General features: G+C 38.7%; 1 protein-coding gene across 1 annotated transcript in view; it reads right to left on the bottom strand.

The window, feature by feature from the left end:
• Positions 1 to 25,387, bottom strand: part of LRP1B (LDL receptor related protein 1B) — a 749,025-nt gene that overhangs the window by 560,922 nt on the left and 162,716 nt on the right. Inside the window, exon 2 of the mRNA XM_054208041.1 lies at positions 14,249 to 14,374. Within this exon, the coding sequence (XP_054064016.1) occupies positions 14,249 to 14,374 (126 nt within the window). The remainder of the gene's footprint in view (positions 1 to 14,248; positions 14,375 to 25,387) is intronic.

The following is a 25,387-nucleotide window of genomic DNA, read 5'->3' as shown; positions in this document are numbered from 1 at the left end:
TACCTTGTTTATACATGAATTCACTCTCCCTCTGAGTGACCTACTGTTTTTGCTGTTTTGGTGACTTGTCCCTGATAAACCAGTCTGAAAAATGCAGGAGAAAAATCTTGTTCATCTGAAAAAATGAAGTATCAGTGAGAGTTTTCCAATTTGGGGCTTAATATTCAGAAGTGTAGAAAATGTATTACATAATATTTTGTCAACAATACCAGGTGCTTTTCTAACATCAGTAATTTGTGGGATATTTAATTTATTGATATTTCAGATGACCAAACATTATTATCTCTCAATCTTAATTATATTTCGTATAATTTGGTAACTGAGTAAAGGTTAAGGACCACACCTGACCCCTTTATAAAGTTGTCAGCAGTGTTTCTTCATAGGTGAGAATCCTGGGGTTGAATGTGAAACTTTAGCTTTGCTACTATTTAGTTGCAGTTGTGCCGTAACAATTCAGCTTTTCTGGTTTAGGTCAGTACAAAAAAGCCTGCAGAAAGGGAAAAGGCACATAGCTAAATCTATACCAAAATATAAACTGATGATAACTTAAATCCCAAATACATAATTTCATCCTGCACTATATCGTCCTAAACTTGAGCTCCAACCTCTAACAAACGCTCACCGTGAATGCAGAATTTTTCTCTGCCACACAACCTACAGAGAGTTTCGGACAGGTACTTCACACCAGCCTGTTCCTGTGGCCTAGATGCAGGAAGCACAGCTAAAAGGCCAGAGACAGTAACTTCAAGGACCAAACCTTAACGCACATGGGTAGAGAGGGAACCGTTCATCACCTAAACTGTTTCAAAGCCAATCTTGTTTCTTAGGCTGGAGACAGTGGCTTGCCCATACAGAGCAAATTTAAAGATCAGGGTTCTTGACGTGGTAGATTAGGCTCTTCTTCCAAGCATTTTGTTTGCTGTGTAATTCGATTATTAACAATCTTTGTGTCAGTTCCAGGCAAAAGTGTCCTTAATGCCTTTTAATGGCAGCATTTTTTCTCCTGAAATTAAAACCTTTTCAGGTTATTTTTTTAATCACAAAAAATTTCTTGCTGCCAGTACTAGTAATATATGAATTATTTAACTGAAATAAATGCATCTGTTAATGTGTTTAATTAAGCATACAAAGCTCTTTATTTGATGTTATTTGTATTTAAGATTTCCTGTTTTCCCTGAAGTATTTATTATCCAAGGCATGATTCTTCTAATCTTAGATATACTCTGGGACTGAAGTACTATTTTATATCAGCATTTCTCAGCTGCTTTTATCATGAATAGATATATTACAAACCATGTTAATGAGCTGTTTAGTATTCATATATTAGACTTTTCCTCATTTTATATGGAAATAATACTATAAAAATTCTAAGAATACTAGTTTTATGTGCATGATAATGATGAGATTCAAAGCAAATAAGAAGGAGGAAATCTGTGGTGGCAGTGAATATGAAATGGATTAGTACATCGTCAATGTGCTTTACATTGGTATAAAATTATTAAGCATGTAATTAAGTAGGATCAATTGCACTGTTTGTTTTGGGGGTAATGTTTTAGCTATTTTAGATGTTTCATCTTTAAGAATTTAATTTCACACTTTAATGATCTTCTTGTAATTTCCTCCTCCTGCTATGAAGTCACATAGTCAGGATACGCGTGAAATCCACTACGTATCAAGAAGTGACTAGGGTGGAAGGCCAGGCCAAAGTCACTGCAAAGGAACATAAGAACAAGGCAAATTAAATAATTTTGTAAATACAAAAATAGTTCAGTTCGACTGACCTTATTCATCAGACACATTCAAATCCCCAGGATTATTAGCAGGAAAGAAATTATATAGTTGCTTGCAGCAACTGCAGGTTTGACCTGGCTGACCTCTGAGACATCTCCAGTTCAGCCAAAACGAAATGAGATTTGACTTTACAGGGGCCTAATGAGTAAAACCGTCAGCCTTCAGTACACTTACATCTGCATGCAGGTCACAGAAATAAATAAAAAAAACTAAAACCCCAACTGTGGGTAAGGTGGAGAGAGAGAAGACTGTTCTCTATCTTGGATAGAGAACTTACTACTGCATTACTGAATAAAAACCCAACTGTGAAAATCGGTCGGCTACTAAACTGAATTGTCTCGTTTTGAACAGGGAATTACAAATCAATGAAAAAGTATTTGTTACTATGGAAAATCCAACATCTGAGTAGGTTCCCTTATTAATTTTATATGCTGGATAAAGCACACGCTGCCCCTGGGATCCCAGCTCGTTGTGTGTTCTCCTGTACGGGACTTCCCAGGGACGGAAAGCCGAGCTATGGCCACCAGCAACACTAGGGATTGAAGGGGGTGAGGAGGTTGGAGACAAATTCATTGAAAGGCAAGTCAACAACAGCTGCTCTTTATTTTACTGAAAACATAGTCAGAGAAGATAGATTTCAGTAAGAATAATGTATCTTTATTTTACTATTGTACTGAACAGGTATTATACTATATAATTTCTCTCTAAATAGTAGAGCAGACTTCTATTATTTATAATACCCATTATTTGTACTTGTTTTTTGTACTCAAACTTACCATTGGCTTTAGGTTACAGAGCACACTTGTAAACTAAATTACCTCTTGCAAAAAGAAGCTAAAAAACCAAAGATGGCAGCACTTTAGAGATCTACCTTAGACAACTTTAGATTAACTAGTTCAAAAAAATACCTAAAATATCAAACAGTTGAGTATAGAAGTAGAGCAGAAAAAGTCAGAATGAGTTAGAAAATGCCATCTCATTATTCTCTATAGCCTGAGCATAAAGGCAGTGAGAGACACTCTTTGTAGCCTTGGCATACTTATGAATGCTTAAGAAATGAAGCAAAGAAGAAACACTGTAAAGGTAATTATATTATAAGATGGAGGGGGGAAAAAAAGAAAGAAAAAAACCCCACAATTATTTTTTTCCACCTAGATTTTAAATGTTTCAAAACTTAAATAATGAAAAATAAGTTTGCCACATCTTTACTTCGAAGTCACTCATGTTACTGCAAATACCCCATTAACAGCTATACCATCTAAGAAGCTGTGCCTTTAATGAGGTTATAAATGTCAGATGGTAAAAAGTAATTTAGCATTCTCCAAAGGGAAATATATACACAAACTTGGGTCTAATCCTATAAATGCCTGTTCTCATAAGTAGAACTAACTTGAAATTATTTCATATTGGGCATATCCAAGTTCTACATACAATTTAAGACCTATTTCTGAGGGCACAGCTCCCAGTCCTACGAAGTAGATGCACATGGATGTTGATGCATCTTTGAATAATGTAAGATGAAGGCGTTAAGCAACACAGACTTTTAAAATGTTTCATTTGGCACAGTTAAGTTTCACCCAGAAGTACTGGGGTATGAGTAAGAGCTGCTAAAACATGGACTTTCTGGATTAGATCTGTACGTCCATAAATTAACATGAGGACCTAAATCCCAAAGTATACTTTTTGAAAGGAAATCTTTTCCATCATTTCCTTTTCTACTTTATTAAAAGGCTACAATGTAGCACAGCTGAACCCAGACTGCTGGCTCTAGTGAGTTACGCTCCTTTGCCGTAGTTCTGCAGTATTCTTTGTCAGCAGAGGTTTTTGTTTTGCATTACTTCTTCGTCTATAGCAAAGTGTCCTCTTTGCTGATTAGAACTACTGTGCATTTTATCTCTAATAACACATCCAAACTTTTATTTTAAATCACAGCCCTATTTTCAAAAAGAGCAATTTTACTTTTCTTGCAGAAAGCCATCTGCTTGCTAATGAGAGTTGTTTTCATCAGTAATTTTGAGAAGAAAAATGGTTATTGGACTTTAGCACTTTTTAAGTGACCAATAAAGAACACCATCCAGCCCACTATTTAAATACACTACATCTCTCCCAGTACAGGATCTACAGGCCAGACATATCATTATAATTATAAACATTTATAATGAGTCTCAGTGCAATTGGTGCCCACAGTGAAGTAGCATCACCTCAGATAAAAATCTTTCAACAAAAAATTTCATACATAAGATTGCCGTAATGTATAAAACCTGCATTATCAAAAATTACCTTCTTATACTAGCAAAGCCCAAAAGGCTTTTGATGATGCTATGTACTTACTTCTTTTTCTAAATATGTTTTTAAATTTTATCAATGCCTAATCAATAGACAATTCCATGATACAGTAATTTCTCTACCTCCCTTTTACCAAAGCTATTCCTGGTAAAGAGTGCAATGACAAACCTAACAATCAATGCTCTCACAATCATCTTGATATTTGGCTGAATTATACTGCTTAAGGTGCATTCCCTATTTCCGAACTCTCTTTTCCTGATGCTGACTGCTGAACAGCAGTAGCATGACAAGACAGCAGGAGGCAAAGGACAGGAAGATAAAAACTGAGACAGAAAATGAAGGAATAAGAATTAGGACATCAGTGAAAAGGATGAGACCTATGAGAGGGGAAAGGGAATCTGTTTAGGATGATGGCAGAGGAAAAATAAAGGAACACTGAGGATAAAAAAATAGTTTTCATAGTTGGTTTAGTAGTTTTGTCAGCGTAACTAAGAAAAAAAAGCAAGAAAAGTGGGGAAATAATGAATAAAGAAACAGCAAGGACGGGGCTAAACAAAAAAATTGCGTGAAAGTGCAGAGCTGGAGTGAAAGGTATAACTGAAGTACAAAAGGCCCTGAAAGAATTGCAAGGACATAGGTATGAAAGGAAAGAGGAGAAAAGAAGGCAAGTAATAAAACTAATAAGTGGTAAAAGAGAATGCAAATTAAACAGATTACAAATAAACAGGTATGGAAACGGGGACAAAAACATCATTGAAAAAAGCTCAAATCAGTACACATCCAACTAAATAAAGTACATATCAAATGAAACGAAGAGCTTCTAAAAAAAAAAAAAACCCAATCCCCGCACTGCAACCTCACATCCCTCCCCTCTGTCAATTGCCTGATGATCAGTTATGCCCCACTGTTGCAGGCAGACAGGCTTTTTTTTTTACCCCAGTGCATCTTAGAGACCCGCTGGTGCAGTTTCTTTCAACCCCAGTGCTATTGTTTAGCTCCTCACTGGGGTCTCCTGCGCTGACAGTGCAGGAGACACATCCCTCCTGTGAAACCAGAGAGGACTGCCTCTGTACCTGAAAGACCAAACCGTGATTAACACTGAAACATGGGTCTTACTTGTGGCCACATGCTGTCAAGAAGGTCAATGCTTAAGGGAAAGAAAAAAACCAAAGTCATTAGGTTAGGCTTAACAGCCAGCACAACCTTATGAAAGAGAAACTGTGCCAAGTCTTTCCATCTCTTCTTGCCACGTGCACTTTTTTTGGGTGTAATTTATCGCTTAGCTATGAAAATAAAATTGCTTTGGGTTAAAAACCTGAAAACAAAGTCTTGGTCAAAGTATGAATTACTTTTATAGGTTTTTCGAAAGATTGATCTTTTCATTTTCTTGTCTTATGAGTATATATCCCATTAGATCTGCTTCTGTGTAGGAAGCGCAATTTTAGCAAGCAATTAATCCATAAATGAGCTGTTTCAGAGTTTTAGGTGTTGGGCGTCATCCTTCAAAGGCTCTATCCTGGCCTTGTATTATACCTACATGTTTCCACAGACCTTAAAAGAGGCTCATTTTGTCAGCAATTATTTAATTGAATTCCCCATGAACGACTTATGGAAAATCATGCACAAGACAATCAGCCACAGAAAGAAAAAAAAAAAAAAAAAAAGAAAGGTAGCATTTCTAATGACCACGTCACTGAGAGATACAATGACCTTTAAGTCCTTCAATACTGAACTTCTTGTTGCATACTTTATTCCAAAAGAAATTATGCAGCCAGAGAGCTAAAAAAATTATACCTATTGAACCCGGACCTCTTGCCAGGGATGCTGAATTTCTGTGCAATAACGACACCGTGATTCCTCATGTAGTTCTCATCTTTCACACAGATCGGAGATGCTGTGATTTTGACAGTACAACCACCCTCCAAATTCATAAATAAACATTTTTGAAAAATTTGCCCTATGTGGAAAGGCAAAAGGAAATCTAATGCTGCATTTTATGTACTCAGATGGTCACATAAACTCTAGCACTTTCCTGAGTACAAGGGAAAATCTCGTCTGAAGAGCTTTTCATATTACAAGCTCAAAGCATTTAATAAAACAAAGGAATTCTTCTTTCTTAAACTTTTTGCGCACCACACAGATCTCCCACTACACATTTGCAAGGCACGAATCATTACTTGTAAACCAGAAACAAGCTAGCCTTACAAAAACCTATGGGCCTATAATAAAAGTTAATGTAACTGTTTATATTGCTAAGTTGTAAATAGTAGCTTAAATATCTCCATATATAACACTTGTACTAACTTTGGAATGATAATCAAAATCTAGTGCAATGCCTTCAACTACCTTTTAAGGCAATTATGTTTGGCTGGAACAGGACTGGGTGTATGGACTATATAAAGGACAACGTTAAAGAACATTCAGACTGTAAACCAGAGTAGAAATGTATACACAGAAGAGAAAATAACTATTAAAAAAAAAGAAAAAAAGGTTATTGAATGCTTTTAGTCTTTAAAATGATTTAAAAAAAATAATAATTAGCAGAAGCAAGCAATTCTATACGCTGCCAAATTCCAATGTTTACCAGACTGTAGCATGTCACTTTCAAAGCAATTATTTAAGAAAAAGATATTTTTTATTCACAAAATTGAAATTGCAGCCTCCTAAAAAATGGACGCTGCTGGAAGCCAAGCCCCTGTTGCTAACCCTTCAAAATCAAAGCAGCCATGCCCCACAAGTCAGCAGGAACAAGACTCACTAGACTTCTGATACCAGTGGGACAGACTCACACTTTGCTCTTGCAAGATCCTTGTGTTCAGTGCGGTGTAAATTTTAGTTCCCACAGCGTCACCTGGCTGACAGGGTATATGATACATACAATAGGTGTTCAGTGTACCACGACATTCCTCAAGCATTTTGTTATCTATCCTTTCAAACATTCCCTCTTGTGGATCTGATCTTCCTATCCTATTCCAGTTCCCACAGTTATCATGGACACACAGATCCACCCTCTATTATTAAAAATATATATATATATTTAAAAAAAAAAAATAAAAGCAGGCACAAGCGTAGGCACTCCATGCGTCAGATGGCAGAATGTGATACAGCTCCAGGCAAAAGCCATATAACCACCTTCTGGTGGGACCATCAGCTCGTGTTCAGCGCTATAGCAGCGTTCAGCGTTACGCCGGCACATTCGCTTGGCTTTCATTCGCTGCAGGTTTAGATCTGTATATGGGCTGTACAGACACAGCCCCGTGGAATACTGGGCTCGGACAGGGGTAGTCCTGTGGTGGCCTGACAGTGGCCGGCTGCCAGACACCCACCCAGCCACTCACTCGCTCCCCTACCTCAGCCCGTGGGAGAAAATAGGATGACAAAGCTCATCAGTCGAGATAAAGACGAGGAGATCACTCACCAGTTACTGTCACAGGTGGAACACCCTCAAGTTTGGAAAGATTAATTCAGCTCAGAGCAGGACTGCAGTCCCTGACAGAACGTGCTCCAGCGTGGGCTCCTCTCCACAGGCCGCAGTTTCTTCAGGAAATATCCACCTGCTCCTCCATGGCCTCCCCACGGGCCTGCAGCACCTCCGCTCCCTCCTCCTCCTCCGCCCTGGCTGATCACAGGGCCATTTCCTTCCTCGTGCCCGGCAGCGTTTTGCCCCTTGGTGAACACATTTTGCCCAGAGGTGCGGCCAGCCTTGCTGACTGGCCCAGCTGTGCCCTCTCCTGTGCTGTGTCCAGCACGGGGCAGCACTGGCCTCTCCTCACAGCGGCCCCCACAGCCCTGGCTGCCGACAGCCAGTCACCCACGCCCGGTACAGGCCCAAATAATAATAATAATAATAATAAATTCTATAGTAGGGCCACAGCTGTGTGTTTAAGCACACCAAGTATTCAAAGTCACTCACACAAAATGAATGAACTAGTTTGATTCAGAGTAGGATAACGCACATATTCCCATGATTTGACAACGTCTCAGAAGTAGTATTACTGTCCGTTGGGAAATTATAAAAAGGAATCGCCTCTAAATGTTCTCTAGGGCCTCAATACCTTTGCTTATATGCTGGCTGTGACAGAAAGTAAGTACGAAAACGTAAAGGTTATTCCCTGTCCCAAGAGAAGTGCTCTCCTGCACCCAAGGACAGGGAGGCCCGGAGGGAACAGTACAGTGAGTGGTAAGAAATGTAGGAACATCCACAAAGTATGAAGACAACTGGGCCTCATCAACACTGCTCCCAAAGGCCACAACCTGGTACAACCTGAACTCCTCCAGATCAACTGCTACGCAGTGTTTGTCTCACCAGGATGCTTCTCTATAACCTTTCCTAAAGGCTTAGAGGGCACGAGCACCATCGACATTCATCCTTTCCAGACTGTTCACTCTAATATTCCATTAACTACCAGAACATCAGCAATCCCATCACACCAGCAAAATAACCTTTCCTGGAGGAGCTGAGCATGGCAACTTCCATAAGAAGATTAAGGAGAAAGCAGAGGTCAGAAGCTGAAGCCCAGGGTAGCAGACAGGCAGGTGGTCACCACAGGGAAAGAGGGCAGACTAACAGCAAACTATCTGAATGGGATCAAGCACAGCAGACCTGAGAGGGTATATGCCAGAAAATAGGATGGCAAAAACACCGGCCACAATAAATACATCTTTATACATCTTTTCTTTACCAGTGGTCATCAGCCACAGTAGCTTGCAGGGTAAACTCCAAGGAGACCCTCAGGGGGAAGTGTGTTTTCTTTAAGGTCTGTAAAAATGGTATCAGGGCAGTTAATCCCATTTCAAAACATTCATCTTGTTTTGTCAGAAGTGCTTCTTTTCACCAGCTTACATAAAAGCATGTCAATATTTTATTGCTGTATTAAGCATGTAACTTATTTTATGTACCTAGTATCAGTTTCACAGAATTTGTTGACATTTGTCATTTTGTTGTGGTTCATTTCCTACAAGGGGTTCAGAAGTTAAGTTTTGCACTACTGATACGAAAGCTCCCGATTCAGAGAGAAAAAATGCGTATACATTCATCACCTCAAAGCAGTTTAAATTAATACGACCAGCAACACGGTCAAGTATCTTGCTGAATAATAGGTGTAAGCAGGTATTTTATGTAGTAGATTCCTCGTTCAATAGTAACTACATACAGCAAAATTATAAGGAGTGAAAACACAAGTCCTCCTTTTTCCCCTCATGTCCAGCATTTTCTTCATTTACCTTCAATAGCCTCGTGGCATCTCATCTTCAACGTATGCAAGTTATTTATTGATCTGGGATTTTCCAAAGCTACTTAAGAGTGGTTTGGGAACCTGGCTTCTATCGAATTTCAATGAATCTACTCATAAAAGAATTAGGAGCTTTAGGAAATTTTATCTCTATTGTTTCATACCACAGGCACAACATGGCATCCAATTATCTTATCCTTTGCTTGCAAAAGAACTACAATCGAGGTACCCAATTAACAATTTTTAAGCTTGTGAAACTAGTCTCACACAATTAGCATCCAGAGAATGAAAGAAGCTATTTTAGCAAAGTGAGACTCAAGCTTTTAAACAAGGTATTTCTGGTTGCTGCCTGTCTTTTGCTCCTCCAACTTCAGTTTAACCATGATTATAGAAGGTGATATTCCCTCAAAATCCCAGAGAAAGATTATCATCAGAGACAATTTCAACATCTTACAATAAGCCTACATCTACTCGAACTTCTAGAGATGGGGACCATTCAAATTTGATGATTTGCTAATGGAAACTGGGGTTCTTTCAATTCAGGACCAGTCAGCTACAAATAAACTCTGTGTGTGGCATACAGGCAAACAGTGACTGTTTAAGAAAGCTCAAATACAACAACAGTGCCAGGATAACAAAGAAAGCACAGTTGCGGACAATGCAAGAGACAGAGTTGCACTCTGGCGGCACAGAGTGAATTGTTTTCAGAAGTTTGATGCTACTAAAATAACTGAGTGTCAAGTACTTTCATGTCTTGGCAGCAGATCTCATATTGTACTGTGTTTTTTTCCCCTCTCATAAGATATTCATGATATTCAAGCAATACTTAGGGTCATAGATGATTCTAACGGGCAACTGTGCCGTAACAAAGCACTGCTGCTTGCAACATGCCACAGAATGATATGAAAAGAGCTCAGGGTGTACTTGTGCCAGACCCCAAGTCTCTCTTCACAAGGCAAGTACCAGGCATTGTTATAGCACCTTCCTCTACTTCATGGCTACGAAACAATAAACCAGCCCTTGCTGGAACTGCTGCTGCACCAAGCATTACAAAAACCAAACACAATCAATGTGTACAGTTCCAGAAAGAAGCTACAGAAAATAAGCAATTTCTTTTCCCGCTCCTTTGTTTCACCTTGCCTTAGCACAACGCATTCTGACAGAGACGAGTTTGTGAACTAAAGATTAGAAAACAATATGCAAGCCAGACAAATTCTGAAGCTGCAAGCACACAAAAAAGATCCTTAAGTACTAAATGGATGGAGTCATTTCCCAATATACATTATAGATCTCAACCCTGTTAGTCGGAGGTTGAGGAGGAAACCAGGTAATAGTCCATCAAATCAAATGTCCAGATTTCAGAAGCCATTGGTATTCCTTGGGCAACCACATAGCTTATTTAAAGGTGAATACGTTATTCAGAGGTACGACTGTGGAACACAACACAAACTGGTAACCCAAAATGACCGTGCTGTAAACTGGATCTTTGAGATACAATTAGTAAACTTCCGTACTTCAGCCCCTAAAAAAAGCTGCTGAGATAGGCAAACACTTCATCCTAAGACCAATACTAGTGGCAAGAATGTAAAACAAGCAAAAAAAAACCTAACACAAAATGCAAACTCCCCCCTCCAAGAAAAACAGTATTAAACTGAGTACCTAAAGCAGGCAACAGTGAACAGACACTAGGGCGAAAGAAAAGGTCGTCACTATTTTTGTTTTTTAAACTCTCTGCATTTTAACAGTATATTTGACTTTATAATTGTCCCACCAAAATAGTCCAGCAGATGAGTCTACAGAGAGCATTTTTTTTTATCTTCCTTCTTTTTTACAGTAAGGAAGTCCTCTAAACATTTGCATCAACTTCCAGACCAACAGCTATCTGTAAAAGTCAAACGCGTCTGGCCAGATTCTGGGGTGTCTGATGGAGTTCTATTGATTTCAACCGAGCTTGCTGATTTAGCCTACTGAAGAACCTCGCATCATCCGATTAGGTTAAGTAAATTGATTTTTGAATCCTGACTATTTACAAAACCTTATGAACATCCTAGAGACTTATCACCCAAGAAAGGGTAGAAATTACTCGGTCAAGAGTTTTGTTAATACGATTTTTTTTTTAAATCAATTTTCTCACAAACAATTCACTAACAGAAAAGCAACAGAATTTGTTCACTAAATTATTCATTACGAATTACTGAACCAGGTTCCTTGGTACTATAAAAAGCAGCAGCTCCACTGAGAGCAGAAAGAATTACAGCTGCTGAGAAACAGAAGAGAACACAGGTACAGGTGCCGTAGGAATTCACTTCTGGTTTTACAAAGCTATTTGTGAGACCATTTAGTGGCAGATGGGAAGTAGAAGGGGAACAGAGCGGTGATGGAAGCTGTCGGTCGATTCAGAAGGGCATGGGCAGTGACAAGACACCTCCATCACACTCATCGAAAGCCTATGGAAGCTGTGCCTGCATAAAGCCCTGCCCCAACCTTTGCCAATGCAGAGACCGAATTCAACTGTAACTAAGAATGCCACCCTTTTCTCCTCTCTGTCCAATCCTAGATCTCTTTAATAATGCTAATAAAGGGACTGACTTGTATGATTTCGAGTGGATTCCTGAAGAAATCTGTTGATACTCTCATACCATATGTATTTTTACAACCTAATAACTTTCAGGTTCTATTGCAAAACCCAGTTAAGATGCCACCAGGAGAGAGACCACAAAGATATTGAGCTCCTAGAATGTTTCTGCAAATAGATGGTTGAGTGATGAGAGTAAGATGAAAGTAAGACTTTTCATATTCTCACCACTGGAAGAGTGGCAGCATGAGAATTTCTCTCCTTTTAGATACCTCGAAATCCCCACGGCAGAGAAGTTAAGAACTTCCACTTGCAGGAAAAGCTTTGATCAATGCTTGCACATTATTAGAACCCAGAAAACCCTATTACTAGGCACAAATCCACAGAAAATCAATCAAACTCCATTTGTTTATGGCTATAGGAACAACTAGCAATATCTGTCAGGCTACACCAAATAATTCATCGTAGGTAAGTCAGCAAAGAGCTGACAAATAGAGGCTGCGTTCATCTGTAAACAAACAGACACATGACTCAGTGCAGTAAAACTGGAAGGTGCTGTGTCCCTCGCATTAAATATTGCATAAGAATATTTTTAAGGTAGTTTATAACTCCTTACATATACTGTGATGCAAAACATCAGCAGGAAAATTCAGGAACATTATACTCATCTCTAATGAGAAAGAACTCGATGAATCTAGAGTACATACACATATTTCGAGAAGTACTATGTTTGACAGTAAATTATGCTAACTAAACAAATACAGAACCATCAAGACCAAAACATAATCATTAACAAATATGTAGGAAAGTTTATCCCAGCGCTGTTGCTTGTTTCTCACACAGAGACCTGGGCTGAGTTGAACTGGAGGGATGAGGCAGGGCATCAACCCGACACGATTACCACCTCAGCCTGGACAGTCAAGTGTTGCCCAGGCATCTCATTAACCAGCTGTTCGTCAGCAAAATGCTACGTAAGCTGTAGGAAGAGCTTTCCTACCTCATCCCCCTTTCTTCAAGCCATCGATAAACTTCAAAGGTTATGCTTTTAGTATGTCATGGCTCTGAATGGCATTACTGAACACAGATCCTATGCACCAGTACAATAAACATGCAAAGTTCTTGGGACGAAAATATCTAGGCATCCAGCAAGCTGCTGGATCTGGAACTACGTGCCAAATTACAGGAGGCAATTTAAAAACCTGTGCGTGTGACCATTGTTGTGCTCTCATCAAAATATTCATTAGTTACCAGAAAAACTTTTAGCTGCAGATACTATGCTTGAAAATACTGTATTAGAGAAGACAGCAATCAATCATCAGTGCGGTAATAAAATCTTAACTGTACCTGATGCTTCCAACTACAGTATTTGGTTTTTGAGAATCCCGAAGTGTTTCAAAGGTGGTTAATCAGAGCACCCTCGCCACAGCCCCAGAGGCAGTGTTCCTGTCCGTTCCAGGGAACAAATGGTGGAGCAGGAAGGTTGCAGTCATCGGTGTAGCGTTTGACCAGACAGAAACAGTTTCCAAACATCTCTACTTTCTGCCCCTCACGGTAAAGATTAGACTCCTAAATACTGTCTGACATTTGATATTTTCTTTTCTTTTAGCAGTAAACTACATTTCTAGCCTTCCTGATTGTCAGCATTGCTTTGATACAAAATACATGGTTCTTCTCTTACGTTACGTGATTATCCTGGGGATAAAATCAGGAAATTCCCTCATTTTCTTCAGAACGCAGGAAACAAGGGAACATTAAGATTTAATATCACCTCATCAGTAGTCTACAAGGCTGATAAGAGAGAAGTCTGTAAGGTTGCTACTCCGGTCTTCAGAAGCTCTTAGCCACATTAAAAAAAAACAAGGTCTTTTATTATAATTAACCATGTTTTATTAAAGCTTTCCCTCATTTTTCTTTCTTTGCTTCTTTCTCCCTCGTAGTTTTTACATCTCCTTTCATTCCTCCCTTTGATGTTCGCATGCTTTTCATACTTTTATTGAAAACATTTTGCACTATTCATTTCCACTCCACCTCCCCCCTGTTTTAGAGGAATACATTTTTCCTGGGTCTGACTTTGCCTCTGCCCTCTGCAAGCTCATCTACAGCTCAGTGAGAGCATAGGGAACATATGCTCTGGCGACAGTCTTCATTACAAAGTGGCATATGAACAAAACACCCTCCATCTCTTCCATTTCTTTTGTCTCTCACCTAACACAGCGAATGTAACCTGTTCCCCATGATATGAAGATTTATTCAGGAGTTATTAAAAAAAAATATTGAATCAGTCCTTTCAATTATATAGTTAGTGCAGCTATAAATGCTACTCTTAAAAAGAAGATAAAATAAGAGTGGCACCTTCTTTACTTACATGTGTCTAAAGACTCATCTGAATCATCAGGACAATCAGGCTCTCCATCACACAGCCAGTGGCGGGAGACACAAGTCGCGCCATCACGACACAGAAACTCTCCTACGTCACATAACTGATGTTCTTCTGAAAATGAGAATGTGTTAGAATGCAATGAGTGAAAATGAAGGAAAATAAAGTGGCACAATGAAAACGAAAGGTGAAAATACAGTGATTCTGAAATCAGAAATCAAAGCGCGCAATGGAAACAATGTGAAGTCATAACGTAATGAGGTATCTAATGCCCTTACTTAGGCTGTAGAGCCCTAACATCCAGCTGCAGTGTTTCGGCCATAACCCGCATGAAATAAAACTTTAAGAAATTCTATTTTTCTCTATTTCACCATGAAGTAAATTTGTTCACTAGACAGAAATCAGCAAGTTTTACTTTCATATTATCAGCAGGGAGATTCCTCATTCTCCTCTCCTGCCCCAGAAAATATTTTCAAAGTATTGTTTCAAGTAATCAGATTTTCAAGGACATATTTTTGTAAGCAGCCAAAGATCTTTTTAAATAAACTTATATAGTTCTTACTATTTCTTTAGGTACTTATTTTAACGTAGGCCAAATCCCGTCTCAGGCTTATATAAAAATGATACGTGACAAAGTTGCAAACAAAGGGTTTAGTTATTTAAGGTCAACACTGAGGCACCCTGAAAAAAACGGCCTTAAGAAGAGGGCAGTCTTGGAAGCCTGGCACACCCAAACTATCTGCTGGATTCGACCACCAAAGCCTGATGTCCTTGAGATCTAGGGTTAATTAACTCAAGACTATTCCATCATTAATTAATGTGAAACTATTCTAACATTAATTAAAGCTCACAAAAGTTCTGTGCAATATATTATATTCGTTTTATCAATATATAAATTACAGTAGTGCCTTCCACATTGCAGATTGCTGGGAAAAGGTTTCTTGATTGTTCTTACGCTGCTACAAGTGAGAAATAAACTTCCCTGGAGTCAATACCGCTACAAAGACAGAAAACCAGGTATAAATAAGGAGAGAATTAAGCCCAATTCCACGTGTCGATCTATCCATCGGGTTAGTTCATACCAACAGCCAATGGATAATGTTATTTTTTTTCTTATCACTATTAGCATGCTGTAAGAGGGTGCCCTGTACACCGCCAGCTTCAGTGCCTGCTGAACTGAGCTGCTCACTTGGAAGACCTTCGTCGTGATTAAGTGCTTTGACTTTTCAGGAAGCGTTACGATACTCATTTCTTAGTCTGATATGTCAGCTAGCAATTACCACGATAGTGAAAAAACGCTGTTCCTAAGAACAACTCAGCTGGCCTTCTGAACAAAATATCTATTTTGCAGACGCTACATACATATTGTGTTGTTATTGAAAAGCTGACTCTGAGCTTCAAAGGAGAACCCTTATGGCACAGTTTTGGGGACATTTATATATTAGTACTCTAGGAAATAACAATGGGAACACTTTCGTAAAAGTAACCTACCATTCCATATGTGCACACCTCATTTTCAAGGTCAGTCTCTAAAGCTATAGATGGCTACAGGCAAAGTTGCAATTATTGTTCATATTCCTTAGCCTAGCTACAACACAGCTTCTATAATTCTGTAGGAATCAAAGCATTTTTTTAATATTTTAATTCCTTGTCTTTACTTCAACAGCAAACAGCGCTCAGTCATTTAAGTTATGTTCGCTGAAAAAAAAAAAAAAAAAAAAAAAAAAAGAGTGACTCTATAATTAAAAGTGTAAGTTTACATGCACAGGGAAGTGGCTTTGCTTAAATCTTTCAGGGAGATGCTTAAAGGTCCTGCCTTGATGGCACTTCCTGAAAAACCAGCTTTCAGTCAGAAAGAGGAAAGGAGTTTGGCAAGTTTCAGCATCTCAAAGATGTACAGCTGTACAGGCAACAGCTGTATGAGGCTTTTTTAATATTTGATTTTATAATATTTTTGAAATCCACAATTAATTTCTGGTTCCTTACGGAAATCTTATAGCACAGTGTGAACCGTCATTTTCTGTGTATTACCTGACTGTTCGTAATAGACCTGGGAATATTAAAACTAGCACAAAACTAGCACTTAACTAGTAGTTATCTACTGTGTTCACTTATTTATACCACTAAGTAACTTTTTTTTTTTTGATGGCCTTGTCTTAAGTATCAGAACCATAGCAGAAATACTTAAGTGCTCACAGTATCAATATTTTTTCTTCTTTTTGCATATAAATATTTCTCAAAGAAAAAAAAAATTGAAATGGCTAAGTTGCACAAATTAAGATTCATAAGACTAAATTATTTCAAGTTACAATTTTTCTAAAGCTTATTTTTTATAGATTTCTAAACTGGTAGTTAAGTGAAAAGAACATTAATGAATAAATACAAAAATATAAAGTAGTGAAAACACTTATGCAGTCAACTTTACCCAAGCAAATGGTTCAACACTAACCTACTCAGTTACACACATGCAAAATACCTATCGAAAAAGCAATCTTGTTTCTTTCCCAAGTCCTGTCGACAATTGGGTAAAAGGAGAAATCAATGCTGTCATTTATGCCACAACGTAACACTCCGAGTCTAATTGTATACTGCAGCGAGCAGAGCCCAGTGTTATGAAAATCACATTTGAAGGCAATGAAGAATTTCCGTCTACTTATTCAAGTTTGATGCCAATGAAATCACTGCGATGAAATGTGCAGAACTGTTCCTTTGTAGGTGTTGGGTGCAACATCTGCCTCAAACCCTGTCCCTAAGTCCTGTGGCTGTCCCTGCAGAGACCCCAGTAGCGAGGGAGGATGCCGGGGCGGAAGAGACAGGTCCCCTTCTACAGAGTCCGTAACATCGCTCCCTTGGAAATGCAAAATTTAAAGCAGAGCGAAAGACAACCAGTGAAGTCAGGCTACCAATTAATTTAAAGACCTTTCTCCTCTGCAGCATTCCCTTCTGTTTTATCCTTTTCTCTGTAATAAAATCCCTTTTCACTCCTCAGTGTCAACTGCCAGTCGAAACGCATCTGAGCACTGCTGCTGCCAGCCGTAATGAAGAGGAATCCGACGGAAACCTCTGCATGACACCATACACGCCTGAGTAAACGGCATTCAAACAAGGAGCTATATGGAACAGGGAAGGATCCTATCGCCGTGCTCAAGGGTAATGAGAGACTGACACAAAAAACAGGTAGGTTGCTGATGGGAAATAAGATATCAATCTTTTTTTTTGTTTTGAGGAGGAACATTGATAGAGCAGTCAGTAAGCACTGTTGTAGGGGATTATCCCTTGCCTCTCACTGCACCAGGATCTTCTGAAGCTGCAGGTGGTCACATCTATCTACACAAATAAACCCTACATTGTTCATATTTTGGGCAAAAATTATGAAAATAGCCTAACTAGACATAAACAAGTTTAAGAAAACTATTTCATGCATACCTCAGTTTTGAGCACAGTGCTTGGAAAAAAGGCTTATTTTCTACTTTTTAAAAAATGTAAATAATTTAGCTATTTCCATACAATTAAATTCTTGGGGTTTATTTTATGCAACAGTACAGAAATTACAGAGATCTAAGCTTTTTTATATTCTCTATCTTGAGAAAAAGCTATCAGAGTGAAAAAAACACTAACTTACAGAACACTTTGAAAAACAGATCTTGTTTAGAATAAAGAAGCCGAATATTATCTCAGGGTTTTATTGGCTCAAACTGCTTTTTCAAACTGTTTTCTTTTGCCTATCTATAGAATTATCTTTATTTTCAGCTGCTACCTTTACAAATTAATTGGGCCAGTTAATCATAAACATGCATTAATTAGTGGGTTTATTTTTTTAAAAAAACACTTCCTAAAAAACGGTCATCTAAGATGGCCTTATTTTATAAGTGAAAAACAGTTCTTTTGTACAGAATGTTTCCTTCTGTATTATGTGCGCTGCATAGGCAGGCTCCCAGCGGATGAGAAAATTCACATTTTTAACTTACCAATTCTTTGAGATACAGAGCAGATGGTTAGAAATCATCTCTCTATGGGTAAATGAAAGCTTTGCCTCCCTAAGGATGGCATGCCTTCCTATGTTGCAAACACCTGGCAATGCCTCTTAGAAGGAAAGTTTCACTAAAAAGCTGGTGCTTTTGTGTTAAAGTCAATGTTTCTAGAGCCAAAAATGCATTTTTTTTCCAAATGACTGGCATATTTTTAAGGGGGCAAAGCTCAAAATCTCCATTAGAAAACTAATTAGAATTATAATTTATGCCATCACACTAAACTTGGAAACGCAAAATTCTATTATGCTGTTAATAGACAAGGAAAAAGAAAAAAAGGCAGACAAACAAACAAAAGAAACCCAGCACACAAGACAGTGGCCAAAGTCTGCCTACATCAGGAATGCTCCCCGTTAAATAACGTAGTTGCCTATCTAAACATGCGTTCGAGCTCCGAAATGATGAAGGATAAAGGTTCCTGCCCGTCATCACATTGATGGGTAGAGGTCAAGGGTATCTGCATCCTTCGTATTTGAAGGAATGCAATTATGAGAAGTAGGTCAACAGGATTCTTGAAAAGAACTATACAGGAGATAACATTTATATAATTGAGTGCTTCTTCAGTTCTAGCATGAGAATGTAAATGATTCACTGTGAATCTAATTAATATCTGCCTTCGTCAAGGAACCAGATGCACAGAGAAGCCGTTGTATTTCTAGAACTGTTTTTCCGTGCAGGAATCAGCCCTGTCCCCGCTTTCAGAAGTCCGTTCTTTGAGCGCTCCGTGGATCTGCCAGGCTTCCGCTACGGTCTAGGAGACCCCACCACCACTTGGTGGGCCATCTTCGGAGCACTTCAATCCCCATCTGCTATGAGCACCTGAGAGCCTGAAAAAACAAATCTCCCATATGGCCACGCTCTTCAAAGTGAACAAAACTCAGTCTAATAAAGTCTTGATCTGTTCTAGCAGGGAGTATGCTCATTAGGCTTTCACTAAATATTCATAAAAACCACACGTGCAAGCTAATCCAGAAACCACATTCAGACAGAAGCTTTTGAATGATATGATATAGCACCGTATGAATGAATGTTTAAGGATAATTTTTAAAAGCTTTCACAAAAAATAGCTTAAGATTAACTTGAAGTGAGTGAGAATGTTTCATGAATTCATAGAATCATAGAATGGTTTGGGTTGGAAGGGACCTTAAAGATCATCTAGTTCCAACCCCCCTGCCCTGGGCAGGGACACCTCCCACTAGACCAGGTTGCTCAAAGCCCCATCCAGCCTGGCCTTGAACACTTCCAGGGACAGGGCAGCCACCACCTCTCCGGGCAACCCATCCCAGTGTCTCACCACCCTCATGGTGAAAAACCTCTTCCTAACATCCAGTCTGAATCGACCCATCTCTACTTTTAATCCATTCCCTCTAGTCCCACCATAACCCGACATCCTAAAACATCACTCACCAGCTTTTCTGTAGGCCCCCTTAAGATACTGGTAGGCCACTATAAGGTCTCTTCGGAGCCTTCTTTTCTCCATTACATTTCAATGTAATGTATTCTTGCACTCATTAGAAGATATTTTTACTGTGGTTCAAGTGAAACAAACAACTTCGGAAGTTTCAGTCTTCTCTCCTTTTTGAAGAAAGCAAAAGGGCTAGAAAAGATGCACATAGAATAGGGGTATGTGTGTGTAAACATGCTTTCCTTGGCAATTTGGGAACAGCGAGATCAAGGAAAGAACCACGAAAACCATGAACTTACAAGTGCTCAGCTGTTTTTTCCACAACTGCATACCCAGAGAAAACTCCCAGCAAAGAGGGGGAATTGCCTGCCAAACAGTAATTTTTTTCAGAAGCAAAAGAGTGGGAAGATTATGAGCGGAAAGGCCAGGAAGAGTGGTCAGAAAAAAAAGCGTAACTCAGCTGTATGGTTTCCATTTGGATCCACTGGTGACAGCATCACCTGTCTGCATGACCAGGAACTTCTACTGATGATGATAAACCCATTCTCCCATGTTTCAGGGATATTATGCAACCAAAAACTTGCACTTTTAAGTTCGTAATTAGTTTTGCTTTGATTTTAATTAAGTTATCTTCATTACAAGAGCTTTAAGAAGCGAGAACTTTTTTCCCCCCTCTCAAAAGCATGTTTTCCATTTGGGATTTTCTTTGATCTCTCACTGAAACAGGGAAAGGGGTTTGCAGATTAATTTCTGCAAAATTTAGTCAAAAGTTGAAAAGTATATTCCAGTAGTAATTTATGATAGAATTCATCATATGCTAAGACCTAAATTACTGTAACTGAAAGGGAGATGGGAAGAAAGAGCATGCACAGCACTTCCTACTTATGACTTTTCAGACTTTTATATAATCCTTTTCCAACCTTTTATACCTTTTGAGTTAAATCTACATTTTTAGAGCCCAGCATACAGTAAAACATTTATGTTTTGTCTGCATGAAGCTACAGACAAAATCCTTGGAATGAGTCTTGCAAAACAGTAAACAGGGTTTTACATTCAGAGTATAAAAAAAAAAAAATAGTGTTATGCTTTATTTCTGTCCTACCCAGTTCAGTACATTGCTGTGTTCAAAGTCAGAGAGTAAAGTTTTATTCACAGGATCCAAAAATCTCTCTCAAGATCTACCAGACCCTGATTTGTATCTCTTCAGCTGCGTGTATGTTCATATGTATATGGCATTCCTAAACAGGAATAGATATCATTTATGTGATACTGGCATATTAGTTATCACTTACTCAGCACTTACTAATCAATTAATTGCTTTATCCATGGGCAGAGCTCATCTTGTTTAGAGTTTGGTCAGTCTTTTGACTGACAACAGACATCCTACTTCTCAGTCCATAACCGACTCTGTAAATATTCACGCTCAAATTCCTTATTTACATCACACAGCTGTAATAATTCTTCATATTTTTCAGACTTGGTCAGTACTACTATAACTTACGGATCAGGCTGTTAGAGATCAGTATTAACAAGACGACTAGGAATATGCACTATTTCATACAAATCCTGAAGTATTTTTGGAGGTGGGCCAGTGATAAGTCTAGGGGCAGCCTCGTTCCCCTCATTTTTGCTCTTCCTTTGACAAAAAAAAGTATTTCTATTAAGGGGGCTGACCCTGAGTCCCCTTCTGGGGATTTGAAGATTATTATTCAGCCTTAATTTGGCACACTTTGTGGACAGAGAAATCTAAGAAATATTCAGATAATGAGAAAGACCCAAATATTCCCGAGTCAATTTTTACCGAATCAGCAAAGGGTCACACAATCATACGTATCTCAGCAAACTACGAAACGACATGATGGTGATGTTCTCTAATGACACAAAAATACTACAGAATAGCCAGATGCCTCTTTTAATACAATGGAGATATACTAATAGAAAAACATTACCTGTAATCTTATTATTTGCCAATCCCTACTCCAGGTAGCCCCATACAGAAAGGAAACTGGAGTCCCAACAAGCTCACTACAAACCAGTTCTTCACAATTATCTTCCGCCTCCTTGGAAACTGGAGGAAACATGCAAACATGTTCCCCAGGGGAAAGTTGTCCTTCCTTCCAAACAGCCAGACTTAGGCTGAATGTTAATGTCAGGATGAAGGGTCAAAGTGACCATCACTTATCCCCCTCTGTATGAAGAATGACAAGCCCCATAACGGAGTCGTCAACGTGCCCTTTCAGCTGCTGACAGCTAGACGGTGACGGGGTGAACGCGAGCAAAAGTGCTCTCATTTGTGGAAAGCCCTCAAAGGTTTCCACTGCAACGAGTCTTCTCTTTTCCATGCCAAACAACAAAATATCTTTGAAGAAACCATTTATATGGAATGTGAAAATCTCTGAGCCTCTCCACCTTGGTCTGCATTATCATAACCTCTTCATAATATTATCAGTTCATTTGCTCTGGTGTAAGCCACCTCGTCAGGAGGAAATGGTTGCAACAGAAGACTTAACATATATTTACATCAATAAAAAATTAGTCTTCATAAGGAACGGTGAGGAACTTGGCAGGAACCTTCACAGGACACTATGCGCTTCCCAGTCCAGGTATATACCTTGATAAACAACACAAACTTTCACATGCAAAGGAAATCCTAGGAGAGAAAACTTGCATAATACATGTTTTGTACACACATACACGCTTGCTGCTTCTTCAGGAAGCTCAATGGAAAAAAGACTAAGGCTTTCAGCTACTCCCAGGATCAAATCTCAAAAAGGTCTGAAAGATGAACTCTTGAAAAGCAGAAGAAGTGAGCAGAAGGATTGGGACTGAGAACAAGTCGCCCTGAGCCCATTTCAAACCCAATTTGACGCAGTGCGCCACTTACTGTGCCTCTAAGCAGAACTTCAAATGAATATTTTTCATCTGCGATCTGTGTTCACTGTTTTAACTTAGGTATTTCCAAGTTACACTTTTAACTTCACTAGTTGTAAAGCTTCCAAATTTAATTGTAATGTTTTCAGGGCAAAATTACTTCTTTTTCTTAAAGTGGCATGCAAGTCCCGACTTGAGACAAATTATTTAAATAAATGCCATACACGGTATTTTCTCTTTTGAAAGCTGAAAACATTCATTACATAGCTTATTACAATATCTTTGATAAGTCCTCTGTTGAGCAGATGTTCTATCATTGTGAATTTTCACATACTAACATTTTTAGCAAATACTGAAAGATAATTAATTTAGATAAATTTCATATATCAAAGGGTAATCAATGATGTCATTGTTTTAATTCAGTAGTTTTATTACCATGCAAAACATAACAAAACCATTTCCTTTTTTTTTTTAAACTCTAATAGAACAACATCTGCCCAAGCAAGGAAGGAAAATCACATACTAAACTATTGCAATATTTGAAGATACCAGGAACACTGTGGGAATAAAAAAAAAGAAATTCTGCTCTGTTTATCACCCCTTTGAATAAAAATAATTTTTTAAGTTTTCTTTTAAAGCGCAGATAACTTAATGAAGGAAAGATAGAGCTAGTTCAGATGTAGGTTACTCAGACGACTGTATAATGAGAAAACAAATTTATACTTAAAAAACAGAAAAGGAACTATAATCAGCGATTTATCTTAAAGGATGAAAAAACCCAAAGCAGTATGGAAGGAACTATGAAGTATCTGGACTGAACTAAACCATCTTCTTTGCTTTCTCCTTTATTTCCCCAGAGGAGGTGTTGAGGCTGCGTTATCATTGGTGGCCTGTTTGCTTCTTTGCTTGTTTTAGGGCTCTAGGACAAATTTTGTTCCTTTTGCCAAAAATTACATTTTCAATATTGCACCAGATAGTTGCTGGAAGACTGTACAATTTCAGGATTAAACTAAGCAGTTTGTTCAAGAAGAATCCCAAGAGCTCATATGCTCTGTTACTTCTTTCGGATTTCAGTGGGCTGTTCGCCCTTCGCTCCCAACGGCGTGCTTTGGAACAACGGGGAGTCACCAGCGGCTTCAGAGGACCTCAAAACACACGCCGGGTTTCCCAGTCCAGCTCCTTCAATGTACGGCCCAGTCTCGTTTCCTAAGACCTATGTAGCACACAGTTATCAACGCAGTTCTTAAATCCTGCCCTGAAATGTCTTAGCTCATCTACTCCGGTACTCAGCTACTCTTACGAGAGGCCGTTTGCCGTAACGGGCTGTCATTACAGCAATCGGAGAATATTTACCCGGCTCTCAACTGCCACGTACAGCTCACATTTAAGCGCAGCAACAGGGGGCTATCCATCTTCTCTCCCCACTCTTCTGTCGTTCCATTGCCAGTCGTTTAATGCTAACTGCTCTGCTAACCATGGTCAGTGGCACGGAGATAGTGGCCAAGCATGACGGATGGCAAAGCTGGTTTTTATCCCACAGCGATTAACGGAACAGGCTGGGGGAGATGTATGGAAGAATTTGCGACTGGCACACAATTTAAGTACACAAAAATAGTACATAATGACATGGAGGATGGCAAGGCAGGAGAAGTAAGAACCAAACTCTTGGAGAAAACCTTATCAGAAGGCAGTAAACGTTAAGATATTTTCACATCTGTGAAGGAAAGCCCTGTCCTACTATCCTGTCACAGTCAGGAGCGGCAAGCCTGCTGCCACTAACATATCTCAGAACGATCCCACTTAAAATGACATGAAATAATGATGAACAGGTTTCGATAGCAGATGGAAGCCTATTGCATAATTCAATTTTAATGACCAGAGAAGTCTTAAATGCGAAGGTTTTGTTTGGTGCAACAAGAGATTAATATGAAATGCAGCAGCCAAATCTGCTACCATAAGCAACTACATATGTTTAATGCATGTTCATTTTATAATGGAATAATTAATCTACAGGGAAATGTGGTTAAAGACTGTAAGATATCCTTATACTAAACTCAATGATTAGAAGGATGAAAGGACTAGGAGAAAACCAAGCTAAAACTCCTTTCTAAATACAGTCTACATGAACAGCTAAAAGAAGAGTCTTACTACCAGGGTTAAGCATTCAACTCAAATCAGACTCTGCATAACTTTAATATCAAAAAAGCTCAGAAAAAATATCGCAAGTGTGGTAGTAACGCTTAGAAACTTGCAACACCAAAAAAAAAAAATCTATTTTTCATATAAATAATTTTAAAATTGACTCCAATCCTACAAATGACTCCATATGCATGCTGGACCCTACTGAAGTCGTATCCATGATTTTAAATAACTCCCATCAACAGTTTTAAGTTAAATTGCAGGAATTAAGTCAATAGCACACCAAAGAGTTGCCCGATATAGGCTTAATTGCAATTTAACAGTTGGGAAAGTAGTTAAAATTGTGATCTTCTGCAGTTTGGGTCTTACTTTTTTTGATAGCATGGTCCAAGGCTGATAATTTAAGGTGTAATTTCAAAATATATTTGTTGAATAATAATTTTCACACCACTAGAGAACAATACATTGTGATTTTAGCTGCTGCTGTCAGTATGCCTTCAAAGTGAATATCTGAGTAGGCAAACATATTATTTAGAGGTAAGAAGGTGTAATATTTAGTAAAAAGCTACTACCGGGAAACAAATGGTATTTACAAGGGCATCTTGTATTCTTTCTAAAATGACAACGTTACAAAGAAGGATCACATCAAAATAATGGATGGACTTCATATCTGAAGTACCTTTC

This window comes from Rissa tridactyla, chromosome 7, assembly GCF_028500815.1.
Source record: "Rissa tridactyla isolate bRisTri1 chromosome 7, bRisTri1.patW.cur.20221130, whole genome shotgun sequence".
NCBI classification, from domain to species: Eukaryota; Metazoa; Chordata; class Aves; order Charadriiformes; family Laridae; genus Rissa; species Rissa tridactyla.
This window is presented reverse-complemented; position numbering and strand designations above follow the sequence as displayed.